Here is a 21081-nt window from a genome sequence, read left to right as displayed (position 1 = left end):
TCTGTCTGTACTCATCGTCTGTTCTGTTCTGTCTGTACTCACCCTGTGTAACATGAGACTGTACTCACCCTGTGTAACATGAGACTGTACTCACCCTGTGTAACATGAGACTGTACTCACCCTGTGTAACATGAGACTGTACTCACCCTGTGTAACATGAGACTGTACTCATACTGTCGGTCCTGTGTGTCTCTATTCTCTACCCTAAAGCCTGTCTGAATAATAGTCATTCTGAAGGTAAAATGACCCTGTCATGTAACCACAATGTGTCACCTACCTCACTAATGTACTACTATACTGCTTATGGCTTACAGTGACTTGGCAACCTAACTCTAAATTCATTCACAATTCAAATTGTGGCAATAGTACTTGTCATCAGCACCCATTTCCAAATGATCCATTTCAAAGAATATATACCTTTTGACAGGTCTTACTTCTGAACTGAAAGGCTAACTAATCTGTCTCGGATATTTTGGGAGGTATTAGATTAAAGGTATCTGAGCTTGGTGATTAAGATGATACAATCTTGATGATGTCAGTGAGGTTTAAGAGGATTCCCTACACTTAGAAAGGAAGGACTTACACTTGACTGGCTGAACAGAATAGAATGGTTAGAATGAGAAACAGATCAAGACAGAGTGTTTTTAGATTGGGTTATTTAACTTGAATCATTCACTTCCCTTGATAATCCAGCCAACACCCATGCAGAGTTCTTTGAGTAGGCCTTCCCCACATTAGACCTAAGTAGCAGACCAAGAGTAGAAGGATTGAATCTCGAGGAGGGGATGGATAGACGGTGTGAGAAGCAGGAAGTAGAGAGGGTGTCGTGGACGGTTTACCAGATCAAGAGTCAGCGAGCCTTGTGGTGAAATCAGGCCAATCCCTAATTATCCCCATCTGTGAAGGATTGGACCATTACAGTCATCTGTAGCATTACAATGAGAAGACCGTGTGTTAAAGGAATACCTGAGGATTTTAGTAATGAAGCCCTTTATCTACTTCCCCACAGTCAGATGAGCTTGTGGATACCATTTTTATGTCTCTGTGTCCAGTATAAAGGAGGCAGTTTCCTAGCCAATGCGAACTAGCATGGTATCCTCATTTCCAAAATCACTGACGTGTCTACCTTGGATCAGCCTCTCAGAATAGTACTAAAGACAAACAAGCAACCCAGAAAAGGATTAAAAACAGCCCATATTAACATACTGTATGTATTCTGAGAAACAAGGCTCATGGAATTGACAATTTACTAACATCAGAAAACATTCATATTCTGTCCATCTCTGAAGTATTCTTTTAAGGCATTGCCGAGAGATCGTAGGTTGTGCTTATTGATAGTTGTTGGAATGAGGGGTACTGTGAGGGTCAGAGCCCTCTGCAAAGGGCAGTCGTTCTTATGTGCACACACACACACACACACACACACACACACACACACACACACACACACACACACACACACACACACACACACACACACACGGCGTCAAGGTCTGTCAGAGACTGCGTCACATGGCACATGACTCCTACCAACTTTAACTGAATAAAATAAATCAGACTTTTTTTCCAACCATAGAGATTAGATTAAATATGACCTGCTGCTTTCTCTTCTAAATGTCTCCACTCTTGCCAGCCTAATCTCGGGAGTTGATAGGCTTGAAGTCATAAACAGCGCAATGCTTGAAGCACAGCGAAGAACTGCTGGCAAATGCACGAAAGTGCTGTTTGAATGAATGCTTACTGTATATTAGCACATTGTTGCTCTGACTTCATGGAGGTACAGATAGTTTCACTTGACTTTGACGAAAGGTGATAAACACAGTGTAACATGCCATTGTAGCGACTGGCAGTTCTACTATAATTATTTCAGTTCTACTGTCAATTTCATAATTTCACAGACCAGGAACACTCATGCAAGCACAGTCCTCCCTGTCATAATAAGGTCAGAGGACATGGAAATTGTATTTTATCCCAGAGAAAGAGAAGTGAAATCAATGTAAGTAACCCAATCTATGTTCCTTTAACTTTTAGTTCCGACGGTATTGTCAGCAATAATCATATGCCCATAGAATGTCCACTGTTTGCAGTGAAACGGTCTGCTTTAGGAAGAAGCCTCTGTGGGCAGCCCACTCAGTACCATTGGCACAAATGTAAATGTCACTGACGTGTCTACCTTGGATCAGCCTCTCAGAATAGTACCAAAAACAAACAAGCAACTCAGAAAAGGATTAAAAACAGCCCATATTAACATACTGTATGTATTCTGAGAAACAAGGCTCATGAAATTGACAACTTACTAACATCAGAAAACATTCATATTTTGTTCATCTCTGAAACACACTTAGATCATTCCTTTGATGATGCAGTAGTATCTCTACATGGTTATAGCATTTACAGGAAAGATAGAAATGCAAATGGAGGAGATGTTGCTATATATGCCCAGAGTCATATTCCTGTTAGGCTGCAGAGGATCTCATGTCAGATGATGTAGAAGTAATATGGCTACAGGCTCATCTATTCTCGTAGGAAGTTGCTATAGACCAGCAAGTGCTAAAAGTCAGTATTTGGACTATATGTGTGTAATGCTCGATAATGTATGTAATATCAACAGATGGGTATATTTTCTGAGTGACCTAAATATTAACTGCTTGTCATCAAGATGTCCACTCAAAAAGAAGCTTCAAGCTGTAACCGATTCCAGCAATCTGGTTCAGGTTATCAGTCAACCTACCAGGATATTTACAGAAACAATAGGAACTAAATCACCCACGTGTATTGACCACATCTTTACTAATGCGGCTGGTCTAAAGTATTATCCACACCCATCGGATGTAGTGATTATAAGAACAAAGTTCCAAAGACTGGACTTAAAATTGTGTATAAGCGACCACACAAGAGGTTTTGCAATTATTCCTATGTCAAAGATGTGAAAAAGATTTGTTGGTGGGATGTGTGTAATGAGGAACAACCTGACGCTGCACTTGAACCATTTATGAAATTGCTTATTTTCCGCTTACTGATAGGCATGCGCCCATCAAGAAACGAACTGTTAGAACGGCCAAATCCCCATGGTTACATCTATGAAGGATGTCAGCCCTATGACTTGATGTACTAGTCCAAAAACTCATTGGCTAAAGAGGGATGAGGCAAAGGGAATAGCAGATAATTCTGACAACACAGCAGATTGGACAAACATTCAGTAAATTGTACAAAACAAAAAGAAGAAGAAACTATACTATGGTACAAAGATAAATGATATAAAGAATGATAGTAAAAAGCTCTGGAGTAACTTAAATGAAATTCTGGGCAAAAAAGCTAGCTCAGCTCCATCCTTCATATAGGCAGATGGTTTGTTCATAACAAAACCCTTTGATGTAGCCAACCACTTTAATAACTATTTTGTTGACAAGATTGGCAAACTTAGGCATGATGCAAACAACAAACGCTGTGCCTATTTATGCATAACGGACCAAATAATGAAAGACAAGCACTGTAGTTTTGAGTTCCGCAAAGTTGGTGTGGAAGAGGTGATTTTCTTCTATCTATTAATAAGGACAAGCCACCTGGTGCCGACAACCTGGATGGTAAATTGCTGAAGTTGGTAGCAGAATACATTGCAACTCCTGTTTGCCACATCTTCAATTTAAGCTTACAAGACGCTGTGTGCCCTCAGGCATGGAGGGAGGCAAAGGTCCTTCCGCTGCCCAACAATAGCAAAGCACTCTTTAGTGGTTCAAACAGCTGACCAATCAGCATGTTATCGGTGCTTAGCAAACGTTCAGGAAGAAATGTGTTTGACCAAATACAATGTTATTTTACAAAAAACGAATTAACAACAGACTTTCAGCGTACTTATAAGGAAGGGCACTCAACATGCTCGGCAATGACACTGATGATTGGCTGAAAGAAACTGAAAATCAGAAGATTGTGGGAGCTGTTCTGTTAGATTTCAGTGCAGCTTTTGATATCATTGATCATAACCTATTGCTGAAAAATCATCGGTGTCATGGACTTCCATCCTACCTATCTAATAGAACACAGAGGATTCTCTTTAATGGAAGCATTCGGTTGAGTCCATGTACCGCAGGGCAGCTGGCTTGGGCCATCATTGTTTTCTGTTTTTACTAATGACCTTCCACTGACCTTGAATAAAGCCTGTGTGTCTGTGTACGCTGATGACTCAACTGTACAGTACATACTCCAGCTAAGACAGTCAAATAAATAACTGACACTTAACATAGCGCTCCAGTCAGTTTTTGAACGGGTAAACAGCAACAGGCAGGTGCTAAATATCTCAAAAACTAAACCTCATCTAGATATATTACTGAATAATGTGACGATTGAGCAAGTTGAGGAGACTAAACTGCTCTATGTAACCCTAGATAGCAAGCTATCATGGTCAAAACATATAGACTCAATGGTTGCTAAAATGGGAAGAGATCTGTCCATGATAAGGCATTGCTCTACTTTCTTTACATCTAATCCACCAGATAGGTCGTGTAGGACCTAGTTTTGTCACACCTGGACTACTGCCCAGTTGTGTGGTCATGTGCGGCAAAGAAGGACATAGGAAAATTGTACTTGGTACAGAACAGAGTAGCACGTATTGCACTTAGATGTACATGTAGGGCAAATGTCAGTGGTATGCATGTCAATCTCAAAGCTGGCTCAAAGTTGAGGAGAGATTGACTGCATCACTATTGGCCTTTGTGTGACTTGTTGATGGGTTAAAGGTACTGAACTGTCTGTTCAACTCTCTGCCACCCCAGGTAACTCAAGCTAGCAATAAAACCAGAATAAGAAAAATTATACAAGAACACTTTACAGCATGATGGTTATTTGCATATATTTTGTATTGTATTATGTGTAGTATTATGTAGTTCATTATGTATTGTATTATGTATTGTATTATGTAGTGTATTATGTAGTTCATTATGTATTGTATTATGTATTTTGTTATGTAGTGTAATGTATTATGTAGTGTATTATGTATTGCATTATGTATAGTATTATGTAGTGTATTATGTAGTGTATTATGTGTGGTATTATGTAGTTTATTATGTATAGTATTATGTATTGTATTATGTATTTTGTTATGTATTGTATTCATTATTGTCACATCCTGACCCTAGTAAGATGTCATTTTCTATAGTAGAGTAGGTCAGTGCGTGACAGGGGGTGTTTTCTATGTTTTCTATTTCTATGTTTTAGTTCTAGTTTTTCTATTTCTATGTTGGGGTTGTTTGGGTTAATCTCTAATTGGAGGCAGATGATCCTCGTTGCCTCTGATTGGAGATCATATTTAAGTAGGGGTTTTTCTTCCTGGGTTTTGTGGGTAGTAGTTTTCTGTTTAGTGTCACCTGACGGAACTGTTGTCGGTCGTTTTCTTGTTTTGTTAAAGTATATTCATTAAAAGTAAATATGAGCACTCTACACGCTGCGCCTTGGTCCCCTTTATACGACCCACGTTACAATTATTGTATTTTGTATTGTATTATGTAGTGTATTATGTAGTGTATTATGTCTGGTGTTATGTAGTTTATTATGTATTGTATTATGTAGTGTATTATGTCTGGTATTATGTCGTTTATTATGTATTGTATTATGTATTTTATTTATTGTATTATGTATTTGTATTATGTATTTTTATTATGTATTGTATTATGTAGTTTATTATGTGTGGTATTATGTAGTTTATAATGTATTATATTATATAGTGTAGTGTATTATGCAGTGTATTATGTCTGGTATTATGTCTGGTATTATGTAGTTTATTATGTATTGTGTATTTTATTATGTATTGTCACAGTCGTCGTATGAATGAGACCAAGGCGCAGCGTGTGTATCGTTCCACATCTTTATTTTTCTGTGAAACTATGCAAGACATACTATAAACAAAAACAACAAACCGTGACGAAGACGTGCAACATACACTAACTCAAAATAATCTCCCACAAACACTAGTGGGAAAAACAACAACTTAAATATGATCCCCAATTAGAGACAACGATGACCAGCTGCCTCTAATTGGGAATCATACGAAAATCCCAACCTAGAAAAAATAACATAGAACACAACATAGAAAATGTAAACTAGACAAAAACCCAACATAGAAAAAATAAACTAGAACCAAACTTAGAAATAAATAAACTAGACAAAACCCCCCAGTCACACCCTGACCTACTCTACCATAGAAAAATACAAGCTCTCTATGGTCAGGACGTGACATGTATTGTATTATGTATTGTATTATGTAGTGTATTATGTCTGGTACTATGTAGTTTATTATGTATTGTATTATGTAGTTTATTATGTATTGTATTATGTATGGTATTATGTAGTTTATTATGTATTGTATTATGTATTGTATTATGTATTTTATTATGTAGTGTATTGTATTATGTAGTTTGTTATCTATTGTATTATGTAGTGTATTATGTAGTGTATTATGTATTATGTATTGTATTATGTAGTGTATTATGTCTGGTACTATGTAGTTTATTATGTATTGTATTATGTAGTTTATTATGTATTGTATTATGTATGGTATTATGTAGTTTATTATGTATTGTATTATGTATTGTATTATGTATTTTATTATGTAGTGTATTGTATTATGTAGTTTGTTATTTATTGTATTATGTAGTGCATTATGTAGTGTATTATGTATTATGTATTGTATTATGTAGTGTATTATGTCTGGTATTATGCAGTTTATAATGTATTTTATTATGTGTGGTATTATGTAGTTTATTATGTATTGTATAGTGTATTGTATTATGTATTTTATTATGTATTGTATTATGTATTTTATTATGTATTGTATTATGTAGTGTATTATGTATTTTATTATGTAGTGTATTAAGGAGTGTATGATGTAGTGTATTATGTCGTTTATTATGTATTGTGTTATGTATTTTATTATGTATTGTATTATGTATTGTATTATTAGTGTATTATGTCTGGTATTATGTAGTTTATTATGTATTGTGTTATGTATTGTATTATGTATTGTATTATGTATTGTATTATTAGTGTATTATGTCTGGTATTATGTAGTTTATTATGTATTTTATTATGTAGTGTATGATGTATTGTATTGTGTAGGGTATTATGTAGTGTATTATGTCTGGTATTATGTATTGTATTATGTAGTGTATTATGTAGTGTATGATGTATTTTATTATGTAGTGTATGATGTATTTTATTATGTAGCGTATGATGTATTGTATTATGTAGTGTATTATGTATTGTATTATGTAGTGTATTATGTCTGGTATTCTGTAGTTTATTATGTATTGTATTATGTATTTTATTATGTAGTGTATGATGTATTGTATTATGTATTTTATTATGTAGTGTATTATGTAGTGTATGATGTATTTTATTATGTAGTGTATGATGTATTGTATAATGTAGGGCATTATGTATTGTATTATGTAGTGTATTATGTAGTGTATGATGTATTTTATTATGTAGTGTATGATGTATTGTATAATGTATTGTATTATGTATTTTATTATGTAGTGTATTGTATTATGTAGTTTGTTATCTATTGTATTATGTAGTGTATTATGTAGTGTATTATGTATTATGTATTGTATTATGTAGTGTATTATGTCTGGTATTATGCAGTTTATAATGTATTTTATTATGTGTGGTATTATGTAGTTTATTATGTATTGTATAGTGTATTGTATTATGTATTTTATTATGTATTGTATTATGTATTTTATTATGTATTGTATTATGTAGTGTATTATGTATTTTATTATGTAGTGTATTAAGGAGTGTATGATGTAGTGTATTATGTCGTTTATTATGTATTGTGTTATGTATTTTATTATGTATTGTATTATGTATTGTATTATTAGTGTATTATGTCTGGTATTATGTAGTTTATTATGTATTGTGTTATGTATTGTATTATGTATTGTATTATGTATTGTATTATTAGTGTATTATGTCTGGTATTATGTAGTTTATTATGTATTTTATTATGTAGTGTATGATGTATTGTATTGTGTAGGGTATTATGTAGTGTATTATGTCTGGTATTATGTATTGTATTATGTAGTGTATTATGTAGTGTATGATGTATTTTATTATGTAGTGTATGATGTATTTTATTATGTAGCGTATGATGTATTGTATTATGTAGTGTATTATGTATTGTATTATGTAGTGTATTATGTCTGGTATTCTGTAGTTTATTATGTATTGTATTATGTATTTTATTATGTAGTGTATGATGTATTGTATTATATATTTTATTATGTAGTGTATTATGTAGTGTATGATGTATTTTATTATGTAGTGTATGATGTATTGTATAATGTAGGGCATTATGTATTGTATTATGTAGTGTATTATGTAGTGTATGATGTATTTTATTATGTAGTGTATGATGTATTGTATAATGTAGGGTATTATGTATTGTATTATGTAGTGTTTTATGTAGGGTCCAGGAGTCTGGACCCAGCTGATGTACTGTATGCACAGATAGAGATACTTCTCTCCGAAGTTTTAACGAGTAGCTCAGAAAGCCAGACGGTGGGTGGGTGGAGTTGAGTAGCAGCTGACAAACAGGTCTGGTAGAGAGAGGAGTTATTGCTCCTTATCCTAATGACAGGCCTATTGGTCTTTCCTAAGGAGAGGTCCCAGCTCTGACACCTGCACTAGGCCTGCATACAGGGCATTATAACTGAGGCTGAGCCAGGCAGATCCCACACTGCTTTTCACTCCTCCCCCACTGGGCACAAACTGATTGAAGCACAGTGGATAGCACATTATTCTGTCAAATATAAATAAGCTAAATATCTGACATTATATTACCATTTGAACTTTGTGATTTTAAATGGTTGAAAGCACAGTGACAGACATTTGGGTGACAATTAAATAAAAAAATCAGACATTGTTTTTCAATTGGAATTTTCTTGTGCTTTCAGATGGTTGGACTGAACATTCAGCTAACTTTTGGCTGTATTTTTGAGTGGCTGAATATAGGTTGTAATCTCATTGATTAACGTCTCAACCAAATATTACCCAATTATCCACGTTGAAGTGACGTTCCCTGTGGGCCACCTCTCAGACCGGCTGGCTGGCTTTGCTCTGCTTCCTGTGTTACACTATTGAGTGTTTTTCCAGTACAGCATCAGCGTGTCACCAGTCATTATGTCAATATCAGCTCTAGTATTATTTTGGGGGAACTGGGCTGATACCGAGGACTTAGAGCAGTATCAACAACCTCTGCATCATCAAGACAGTTTTCTGTGAGGTGTTAACCCATGTACCCGCTTAGCCATTGTAATGTAAATGACAGCTGAAAAGTACCAGTGTCCAGGGCCTTGGCTCCAAGTCAGAGCAGGTCCACTGAGGCCATGGCCCAGAGAGACACTGGAGCCGGGCCGTGGAGGTGGAAACCTAAAAGTCTGAGCCATTTGGGTAAAACACTGGGGTAAGTCCTTAGTGGAAATATGCCATACGTGGGATGAGAGTTATAGTGTTATTTCTCTATTCTATTCCCTTTCTCTTTGATCCAGCTTTGTTATAATGAGCAGGCCAAAAAAGTGAAACGAATTTCATTGAAATTATGGCAGTTGATGTACGCCTACAATTGTATTACAATAAAGTTATTCCTAGCTATATGAGCCCAAAACATTGTCTCTATAAAGTGAAGCAGCGCCCACAACTCCCCTTGCTCCAGTGTGGGTAAGCGGGTGATGCAGGGACTTGTCTGAGCTGTAGAATACATCACGGCCTGAGGACTAGGACCTTGCTCCACCTCTGGCCATCTGCCAGACACACACAGAGAGAGGAGGAGTGTTGTACACACAGTGCTCTTTCGGGAATGCATTACCCCCCTTTCTACTTCCTAGATAGTGACAGAGAGACAAAGATAGCGTAAAAAGACACAATTTTTAACTGAGGATTGCTGAACAACCTACGACACACACACCTGCAGACATACTCATTATACAAACATGCAGTTGAGGATTCCTTGAGTCTGTCACCACCTCTGCCTCCTCTGTGACTCTTGGTCATGGCTGTAGTCGTTTGGGGAGTCACTGTGCTGTGGGTGAGGAACTCTGCAGTACCACAGTGGAATACATGCATGTCTCTGGGGCTGGACAAAGACGCACCAGGCAATGTGTTCTTCTAATCCTGGACACTTGAACTTAACAGTTGAACTCACAAACCAGGGACTCGGAATCATTTTTCGGCTGCAGGATTTTTCCTTGGAAAATAGTCTACTTTGAAAATGTCTAAAAGTCAGATTCATCTCAATGCTCCACTGGTGACAGTGGGACCGTGGAGGGGACACAGCGAAGTAAGTACTCGGGTAGATTAGTCACACCTCTGACAGAGATCTCTTCTTTTGATTGTCTGAAGTATTAGGACTAGAGTAAGAATAAAGGGCTTATTCTCACCGAAGAGAGTTATCGGGTTGAAATGTCAATTTACATAATATGTACATATACTTTTCAAATCCCATTAGTGACGGGAATATCACGAGCTGAGAGGTTTCGGTTGACGTTCTTGCTTTGCAGCTCAAAAGTATCTTAAATGTCACAGTAGCCACTAGACAGGAGGCTAAGCATCGCAAACTATATTACGCTATTAATTATTGGTACAGAACCATATTACACTGTTGAATAATGCAACAATTCACAAGCATGTGTGGACAATTAAAGTAATTTTTTCTAGTCTGTAGCCTACACTCAATACATTTTAGCTTCAAGACAAAAGCAGAGTTACTGGTAACTAAAGCTAACAAAATGTCTTCATCAAGTAATGTTAGCCTATCAAAAATGAATGATTTAACCCTCTCATATTATTATAAAAGTACAGTAGGCCTACATTACAACATTACAACAAACCAGGCTTCAAGAAGACGAGGACCGTTGTTTGTAGATTTAATTCAAAGAGCCCATTGACTGAACTTTTTTTTAGATGAGAAGCTTGGGTTATTGCCGGTTCAAATCCAGGTCAGTATTATGGAATACTACCATGTTGATTGTTCCTTGTTCATTTAGTGGTAAAGGCAATATATTGTAAATGTATTTGTGCCTTAAAGAAAAATCCTTTAATGTATACATATTCCAGTTGTGTTTCTGACAGTTGACTGTTCTGTATGTAGACAATGAGGATGTCATGTGTCTCTGAATAGTTCAGCTGGCCATACTGTTTTGACAGTGTCATCGTTTCAACAGTGTGTTTTCCAGGCCAGTAATGTTTATCTTTAGGGTTAGTACTAGTTTGTATTGTTGCAGACTTTTGTTTGCATATGGCGGAGGACACTCACTCTGGACACTCAGATCATATAGTACTGTACACAAACTGCTGGGTCATGTCAGCCTTGAGTGAGTGTGCCTGTTGGATTCTGACATCTTTTGAGACTGGAATTCTCATACTTTTGTGTTATCCAGACTGAGGTCTGTTAAGATACTGAGTACCAACCCTAATCAACTACAATTTGAAAACATCAAAGGCGACATGTTTGAACTTCTCAGCATGTGAAATGGTGAAGGAATAACATTACATGTTGAAGCATTCTTTACTTTGGTGTGTTGACCATGATACAGGGTCCACTTCAACCAGGGAGGGACGGCTTAGTTCACACAGATGGAATCTGTTAAAACGTCCAGTAAAGTGTTGAAACTCTGAAATGGACGATGCCAAAATTCCTTTAGGACGTTATAGTCCTACGTAACATGTCACTGCATCGTACTTGATGCTGCATGGAAGATACAGCATTTTCCATCTTGATGTTGATGAATCGTGTGCTGGCAACCTGCCTAGACTGAGCATGATGCAGACCATCTCCTAGCATATAGATTTACAACCCAACGAGACTCATGCTGACATACTATCATTTTGTTGTTGCTATTGTCATGGAACATTATCTTAAACAGTATCATCAAAGGGAAGAAAGCTGTGGCTCAGACAAGACTCTCTGTGAGATGGGACATGTTTCTCCATTCGGGCTCACATGCCAGGCCCTTCAATATACTGTATCAGTTTATGTTTATCACACTGGTGATTTATCTATCTGTTGCTCTCAGAGATGTAAACAGTCTTTTTAAAAAGGATTATTCCACTGAAAGATTCATCTCACTTCTGAAGGGAAGAAAACAAAGAGTGTGTGTTTCCGCAGGGCCAGATGTGCAATGCCATGGAGAACTAATGTGTAACAAATCAATTATGTGATGGTTCTATGAAATAATATTTTATAGTAGAAAGTTCACACAGTCAGTCCTTAGACTCAGTTTGTAATACAGTGGGAACACATCCCACGCTAACGCTGATAGAATACTGAATAGAGTTTAATTTCCACTTCATCTCATTCTCCTCTCCAGACCACAGATTTATTTGAAATGATTGAGAAGATGCAGGTAATGTATTGGATCTCTTGCTGTTCCTTTATTAACTCATGTTTCTAAGCTAGGCAATGTACACTAACCAGTGATTTAGTCTCTTTTACTGTAAATGCTGCTTTTTTGGCTTTGCTCTCCTGTAACAACGGCTTGTCTTACCTGTGCTCTGTACTGAAGGTTAGCAGAGCTGGGACAGACAGTGTCGGAGAGGAGATGTCTGGACACGAGCAGTGTACCTGACTCTGGACAGCTACTCTCTTGATGCTTATTTCCAGACCCTCAGCTAATTACCTCACTTCAGAGAGCCTCTAATAACCCCTGTCCCCTGGCCTTTGCAAACTGTACCCAGCCTCCATGCACAAACTAGAGGAATATAGGTTAACATTATAGCATTTTACTACTTATCATAAGACAAGACCGTGTTTGATACAGTACCAACATTGGTGAACAGGGTGTGCTTTTTACACTGTCTGAAAGTACATTTTTATTACAGTGTCATATAAAGTAACATTACTTTATTGTAAGAGCTGTAATACAAAGTCTGTATAGAGAATGTATTACTTCTCTATTTCTAATGTATTTCTTAAGGATTATTATTCATAAACATATACATAATATTTGGGCTTGAGGATATTATATATGGGCTTGTGTTGTTATTCTGTATGTATGTTGACATAGTTATGTATAAAACAATTTCTTTGAACAGAAGATTCCTCGTCAGTTTGTATATCAGATGCTCCAGGGATTCCGCTTCTCCTCAATAACAGACCGCATATCAAACACATCAAACTCACAGCAGCAACTATCTGCTCCATCATATCAGACAGACTCAAAGCCCTCACATGGTCAGCCCTTTACCCATAGGTCTGGAGCCAGTATCTGTGCACACTCATGGACTGAGGGACAGTATGGGAATTTCAGGCCACGTACTGTTCGTATGCCAAGTCTGTGTGACACAGACCCAAAGGTCTTATTACTGCTTCCATGCCTTTCTGTCCAGATAGCTGTTAACTGGCTGCTCTGCTGGCCATCTCCCTACCTATCTCTCTCTAACTCCCCACTCGGCATCCCTTTGCTCTTCTGCCTGCTATCTGTATAAACATATGGATGGCTTTGTAACCTCTTTGTCTGTTGATAATATGATTAGTCCTCCCTGTACTTTGTTACTTCCTCTAAAACTGTGGATTGAAATGTAACTAATCTGTCAGATAAGATGTACGACACGGTTGTGAATCAGTAATGATGATGAACATCTCTGGACCTCCGATGACCTGGGTTTGGAATGTAACATCATCTGTCATGTGTAACTAGCGTGTGACCATTATCTCCTTCTTCTTCTTCTTCTCTCTCTCTCTCTCTCTGTGTGTTTCTCTCTCTCTCTCTCTCTCTCTCTCTCTCTCTCTCTGTGTGTGTGTTTCTCTCTCTCTCTCTCTCCCTCTCTCTCTCAGGGCAACAGAATGGACGAGCAGCGATACACCTTTCCTCCCCCACTCAAAGTATGCTCTCGCTGGGTCTCCTGACCTCTCTCTCTCACAATACACCCGTTGTGTCACTACTCCTCATATCTCTCTGTATCTGACTACTGACTGTCAAATTGTATTCACTCAGTGGGCACATACTGGGCACAAACTGGTTGAATCAACGTCGTTTCCACATCATTTCAATTGAATTACGTTGAACCAACTTAGACATTGAATTGACGTCTGTGCCCAGTGGGTATGCTCGAATCCAGCAGCCCTCCCTACCTACTAATGTATAGACTAACAAGGTTAGAGTACAATTATTGTTACAGAGTCATATAAACATCAACCATGCAGCATGATTGTCTGCTTATGCATTAAACAGACAGGCACTTTGGCTGGATTCCATGGTAATAAAAGCATCACTTTAAATCAGTAGCATCAATTAAATCAGTTGTAGAGCACCACTGAGTCTTACTGAGACAGATGAATACTTGATGTGTCTGTTTTGTTGTCTTTACAGACCGAAGAGGACTACATTCCTTACCCCAGTGTCCATGAGGTACATACAGAAATTCAACTTCAATGCAGTCATTTCACCAGTAACATGGATGTTGGCGTTTGTGCTTCATGGTTGATATTTCAGGATTCGTTGAAAATCACTATCACATTGCTTGGGGGGAAAAATGACCCTCCAACCTCTTGTGTCTTCTACTCTGTGTTGTGAACCAGGTGTTGGGGAGAAAGAGCGGGTTCCCCCTGATTCTGCTGCCTCAGTTTGGGGGCTACTGGATCGAGGGCAACAACCATGAGCTTGGTGACAGTGCTGAGCCAGACCAGATCCAGCCTCTGTCCCCCACCACACACAAGCTGGAGAGTAACTCCACCGCCAAGATGTACAGGAAGCACTTTCTGGGCAAGGTGAGGCTGAACACTGGGACTGTTGTGTTGGAGTTTGGCTGAGTGGTTATACTGCAGGAGACCGGGGTTCGATTCCCGGTTCATCATGTTTGCAGTTTGTCTCCTCCTCTCCTTCCACCACATATTTTTCCAACTGCCTTTAAAACACAAGACAAAACAAACACTGTCTGTAGAATAATGAGGCTACATGTGTATGAAACATTTGTTAAGCACCTTCTATTCATACAACATATTGCAGCCCAAAGGGCATACCACTAGTATGAAGACACCATAACTCACATAGATTCCTATTCATTATGGTACTGAAAGTGAATGAGTGTTAGAACAATCCCAGCTGGGTAACATAATAAGAGCTCCTCTAGGTGTCGGGTGGCACTTCAGAGACGGGTGCTAATGAAGAGGCATTAGGCTTTGCCACATGTTTTACACCAGTAATATGAACTAATCTAATGTGCCCATAGAGGAGAGCAGAGACCTGAATGGAATAGCAGCAGTTGGCTAGCACATACAGTTGAGACATCGTTCGTTAACTCATTCAAATGTGTTTGGGTTGGTGTGTGTGCGTGTATGAAAGACAGAAAATGTATTCTTCAGCTAAACTCTGTCCTTGTGCTGTGTCCCCAGGAGCACTTGAATTACTACTCAGTGGACGGAGCTCTGGGACATCTGGTGTTGTCCATGAAGTATGACGAGATCGGAGACCAGGAAGACCTCCGCATCATGCTCAGGTAAAACACTCGTAGCCTCCTCGCATCACATCCTTCTCTCTGCTGGCTCTCATTTTTCTCTCTGTTCTCTTCCCTTTCCCCTCCTCCTCTTCCATCCCCACGTTCTCCTTTATCTGAATACTGTGGATACATACAATACATACAGTACTAAACTGTAAACATACTGGTATTGTTCACATCATTCTGTGCCTGTGCAACTGAGTAATGCACAATGCACAGTTGTAACTCTCTTGTAATCAATGGAAAGTTGCTAAAACGAGAATTTCCATTCACTTCCAGTGTTTATGAATCATTCCCTATTGTAGTGATAATCCCATTCATAGGAGTCATAAAGCCAGTGAGAGTGTAAACAGCACACTGTCATTTCTGCATGATGTGACAGATTTAGGCAAGTGTGTGGGTGGAGGGTAGAGGGATGCGGATGTAGGGACTAGGGCCAGGGCTGGGTTAGTTACAGTGGGTAGATGATCCATTCCAGATGCCCAGCCCATGTAACAGACTGACAGCTTCTAAGAAGCATTACTATGATCATGATGAGAACATGTTGTTGTGATTGTCTAAACCACCAGGACCAAACTGGAGACATACCATGATGTTATCCCCATATCCTGTCTCACAGAGTTCCCTAACGTGGTGCAGATGGCCAAGGTGAGATCATGGTTGGGGATGAATATCAACACCTAGTGTTTGTGGAAAAGATGTTGAAAAGTGTCATAATTGTACCATGATTACATTAATTTGATCTCAGCGCAGTTATTTCTATGTTTTTATTTTTGACCTTTAGCTTGTCTGTGAAGAGGTGAATGTGGATCGTTTTTACCCTGTCCTCTACCCAAAAGTAAGCATTAGATTTTGAAGTGTTCTCAGATATTTAACCACAGAAATATATTTTTTACATGGATAATACAAATGTGGTACTCCTGACTATTCGTTCAATTTGTGATCTCTAAACAGGCTTCAAGACTCATCGTCAATTTTGATGAACACGTCATAAGCAACAATTTCAAGTTCGGAGTCATCTACCAGAAATTTGGACAGGTGAGCCTTGGAGATACATCAAGAGCAGTTAAAACGATTGGGAATCAAATCATCATCATAATGCCAAACTCTTCAATCCCACAGAGCCCCCCACACATTTAACAACAAAAAAGATGAATAAATGAACGAACACTCGCAGTTGACTTTTCCTACTAGCACTGACTTAGCTGATAGCTACTTTAATGAGGAAAAATGTACTTACTATGACTGTGATATGTGGTTGTCCCACCTAACTATCTTAAGATCTGTCGATCTGGAGCATCAGATAAATGACTAGAATGGAAATGTTAATGTACTGAATGAGAGCTAACCTGAGTGCATTAACACGAGTACCATCTCTTGCAATTCTCATAAGAAAATGCTTAATATGCTTATCCTCCTCCCCAACACATTAATAGTCTCTCTAAGCCTAAGCCAACCATATGTTTCTCTTCAATATTCCTTCTCATTACAATAACGACCCTATTGTTTACGGCACTGAGCCAGAGAAGCTACGGAAGCCTCAGCATAGCCTCAGTAGAGGGTCATTGTATCTTCTGATGGAGCATAGGGAGTGGAGCTCCACATCCTTGATCTTTAAACTCTAAAGGAAAGGGCCACACTCAGCAGAGGCTCGACCTCACAGGGGCCCCAGGGGCCTCAAGAACCCTCTCCTCCTCTTCTCAGCACCCAGAGAGACATTAACATACAGGAGACACTGAGGACTGGACACATACACACGCACGCACGCACACACACACACACAAAGAGAGAGAGAGATTTTATGTGATCAAAGTGTTATTATTCCTCACTCATTATTATAGTTCTATTAACCATATTAATGATATTATTCACAATAGCGTAAATCTTAGGTATGTTATCATGAAAGCTTCATATACAATAAGTTGTATAATCCTCATAGTACTTTGGTCAGTGGTATTGTTTTCTGTTTCTGACTGCTGTTAGCCTCTATAAACTCCTGGTTTGCAGACATCAGAAGAAGAGCTGTTTGGGAACAGTGTTGAGAGTCCTGCCTTTGTTGAATTCCTAGAGTTTCTGGGGGAGAAGGTCGAGCTGCATGACTTCAAAGGGTAAGAACTTCACCACAACGTTCTAATATACACTACCGTTCAGAAGTTTGTTGTCACTAAGAAATGTCCTTGTTTTTGAAAGAAAAGCAAATAAAAATTCCATTAAAATAACATCAAATTGATCAGAAATACAGTGTAGACATTGTTAATGTTGCAAATGACTATTGTAGCTGGAAACGGCAGATTTTTTATGGAATATCTACATAGGCATACAGAGGCCCATTATCAGCAACCATCACTCCTGTGTTCCAATGGCACGTTGTGTTAGCTAACCCAAGTTTATAATTTTAAAAGGCTAATTGATCATTAGAAAACCCTTTTGCAATTATGTTAGCACAGCTGAAAACAGTTGTGCTGTTTAAAGAAGCAAAAAAACTGGCCTTCTTTAGACTAGTTGAGTATCTGGAGCATCAGCATTTGTGGGTTCGATTACAAGATCAAAACGGCCAGAAACAAAGAAATTTCTTATGAAACTCATCAGTATATTCTGGTGCTGAGAAATGAAGGCTATTCCATGCGAGAACTTGACAAGAAACTGAAGATCTCGTACAACGATGTGTACTACTCCCTTCACAGAACAGCGCAAACTGGCTCTAACCAGAATAGAAAGAGGAGTGGGAGGCCCCGGTGCACAACTGAGCAGGAGGACAAGTACATTAGAGTGTCTAGTTTGAGAAACAGATGCCTCACAAGTCCTCAACTGGCAGCTTCATTAAATAGTACCCGCAAAACACCAGTCTCAAAAATATTAAGATGGGCAAAAGAACACAGACACTGGACAGAGGAAATCTGCCTAGAAGGCCAGCATCCCGGAGTTGCCTCTTCACTGTTGATGTTGAGACTGGTGTTTTGTGGGTACTATTTAATGAAGCTGCCAGTTGAGGACTTGTGAGGCGTCTGTTTCTCAAACTAGACACTGATTAAAAATCGTCAGTTTCCAGCTATGATAGTCATTTACAACATTAACAATGTCTACACTGTACGTTTGATCAATTTGTTATTATTCTAATGGACAAAAAATGTGCTTGTCTTTCAAAAACAAGGACATTTCTAAGTGACCCCAAACTTTTGAACGGTAGTGTACATTCAATAACAACCACAATTGTGCAATTGATTGTGTCTTGAACAGTGTGTTGACGATTGGACCATTCAGTGAAACCCTCTATCTATCTGTCTAGGTTTCGTGGTGGGTTGGATGTGACCCACGGGCAGACAGGATCTGAGTCCGTCTACCACAACTACCGCAACAAGGAGGTCATGTTTCATGTGTCCACCAAGCTGCCTTACACTGAGGGGGACACACAACAGGTACTATTACGAACCCCTCTGATCTCCTACTGATGCAAACTGTCATCATCTCACTGTTTATTCTGTTATGGATCATGTTTTAAATGACTAGAAAGTTGTGTATTGGTATGACATGAGTATTGGTATCCATATGATCTGTTATGATTGGGAACATTCTGGAAACATCCATAAAGCTTATTTATATTGTATGTTTTCTTTAGAAACAGTATCTTTCTCTTTCAGTGCAGTCTTCAGTGAAGCACTACTGTATAATGTCTTACAGTGTAAACTTCCTCAGTCTTTACTCATCAGGGAAACTGTCCCAACACAAACACAGACAGACACCTTATCAGAAGAATGTCTTAAGCCTATCTAGACGAACACACACCATAAGTTATCAGGACGAACACACAATGTGGAATCAGAGCCCACAGCTGCAGTGGGAGCAGCTGATTGTTATGTCAATCAGAGCTGTTGTCCAGGTTGATATGGTGGAGCAGCAACCCTCCAGCTGGTGTTGGTTTACCCTGGCTCATCTGTGGACAGACAGAAATCTGCCAAGACAAACAGGGGGAGAGAGGGGGAGAGACAAGGGGCTCCCCAGAGTGGTAGAGAAAGGCATTTGCAACATTCAGTAGTTTGAAAGTTAATTAAAAAAACTCTTATTACTCCTACTCAAGCAATACATGACAGACAAATTCATTACTGTTCTTGAAAGAATTTCCGTGTGACATGAATGTTCAATACAGCTTTGTTTTACGTGCTGTCCTGTGTTGCAGTTGCAGAGAAAGAGGCACATAGGGAATGACATTGTGGCCATAGTGTTCCAGGAGGAGAGCACTCCCTTCGTACCAGATATGATTGCCTCCAACTTCCTCCATTCCTACGTAGTGGTGCAGGTGGAGAACGCCTGCACTGATGATGTACTGTACAAGGTGCTAAAGCACTCCTTGATCTTCACTAAACTAGCCAACCAACATCATACTAAACATACAATACTGTGACCATTGATCATTCATGGCCAGTTTGATTGTCATCTGTTAGGTGTCAGTGACGGCGAGAAATGACGTACCTTTCTTTGGACCACCCCTGCCAGACCCGGCCGTCTTTAGAAAAGTAAGTTGGCACAACTACAATCCCAACTCCTTAAAACACCAGTCAGCTAGTGTTTACTCTCTCCTTCTTCATTTGTGTCACTCAGCCCAGTTCTCTTTTATCCCAGGGTCCAGAATTCCAGGAGTTCCTCTTCACGAAGCTCATCAATGCTGAGTATGCCTGCTATAAAGCTGAGAAATTTGCCAAACTGAAGGTGAGTTATTCAAAGGATCTCTGTCATTGTTTTCAGGACCCAGCTAAGGGACACACGCCAGCATCCTTGGTAGACCGTGTTGCCAGCCTATCATTACATATTAACTGTCACCTGTTTGTGTTATCAGGAGCGTACACGGTCAGCCTTACTGGAGACATTGTATGAGGACTTGCACATCAACAGCCAGGCCATGATGGGTCTGGGAAGAGACGAGGACAAGATGGAGAACGGGTCCGGAGGAGGAGGGGGCTTCTTTGAGACCTTTAAGGTAACCCGGCACGGCTGGGAAAAGACTTGGGGCAATAAGCTTAGTATGCACTGACTAATGTGTTTTTACATATGATCACTTGTTCCTGAATATGTAAGTTATAAACGAAACACCCTCATAAAACAATTTGTAATTCATTTGAATTATGAAACTAAAACAGAGGATCATTTCCATCTTATAGTGACACTTCTTTACACGGCACTATTTCTCTGTTGTTCCCCTTGGTTGTACAGGTTGTTGTCTGTCTGGGGGTTTCCAAGAATGTCCTTATCCATAATACAGGACACTGGCATCAACTGCTTGATCAGTCTCCATTAGTCTGTCTGGGGAACATCCTTGTCTCTGTGCTCTGCTGCTCTGTCAAATGGCTCACCAGCTTCTCAATGTCAAGCTTTATGTGGTGTTGTGTTCTGTCTGCAGCATGCTACCATGTGTTTGTGACATACATTAGCTGCCGTTATTTCCTTCTCTGTTTCACCCTTCCAGAGTGAGGAGAGCGATGCTCCCTCTCCCTTCCCTGAGAAACCCTTGATAGAGCCCAGCCCCCTCACATGCCTGACTAACTCAAATCACTAACTTCTAAAGCATGAAACACACAGAGAATCTCACTGCTGATAGGTACT

The 21081-nt window shown here is 38.9% G+C and overlaps 1 protein-coding gene across 13 annotated transcripts in view; it reads left to right on the top strand.

The window, feature by feature from the left end:
* Positions 1–21081, top strand: part of LOC106572387 (rap1 GTPase-activating protein 1) — an 89915-nt gene that overhangs the window by 53701 nt on the left and 15133 nt on the right. For 9 of the 13 annotated variants that reach the window (XM_014146486.2, XM_045696217.1, XM_014146485.2 and 6 more), the window contains 14 exons: positions 12360–12395; positions 13826–13873; positions 14361–14399; positions 14570–14758; positions 15383–15486; positions 16056–16134; positions 16271–16324; positions 16441–16524; positions 17494–17594; positions 18773–18902; positions 19661–19816; positions 19926–19997; positions 20104–20190; positions 20318–20458. In XM_014146486.2, the coding sequence (XP_014001961.2) occupies positions 12360–12395; positions 13826–13873; positions 14361–14399; positions 14570–14758; positions 15383–15486; positions 16056–16134; positions 16271–16324; positions 16441–16524; positions 17494–17594; positions 18773–18902; positions 19661–19816; positions 19926–19997; positions 20104–20190; positions 20318–20458 (1320 nt within the window). Of the gene's footprint in view, positions 1–9785; positions 10331–12359; positions 12396–13825; positions 13874–14360; positions 14400–14569; positions 14759–15382; positions 15487–16055; positions 16135–16270; positions 16325–16440; positions 16525–17493; positions 17595–18772; positions 18903–19660; positions 19817–19925; positions 19998–20103; positions 20191–20317; positions 20459–21081 lie in introns of those variants that run through there. The other 4 variants (XM_014146483.2, XM_045696215.1, XM_045696216.1 and 1 more) reach the window with 2 other exon arrangements.

Source organism: Salmo salar, chromosome ssa15, assembly GCF_905237065.1.
Source record: "Salmo salar chromosome ssa15, Ssal_v3.1, whole genome shotgun sequence".
Taxonomy (NCBI): Eukaryota; Metazoa; Chordata; class Actinopteri; order Salmoniformes; family Salmonidae; genus Salmo; species Salmo salar.
The sequence above is the reverse complement of the archived record's forward strand: the minus strand, read 5'-3'. Positions and strand labels throughout refer to the sequence as shown.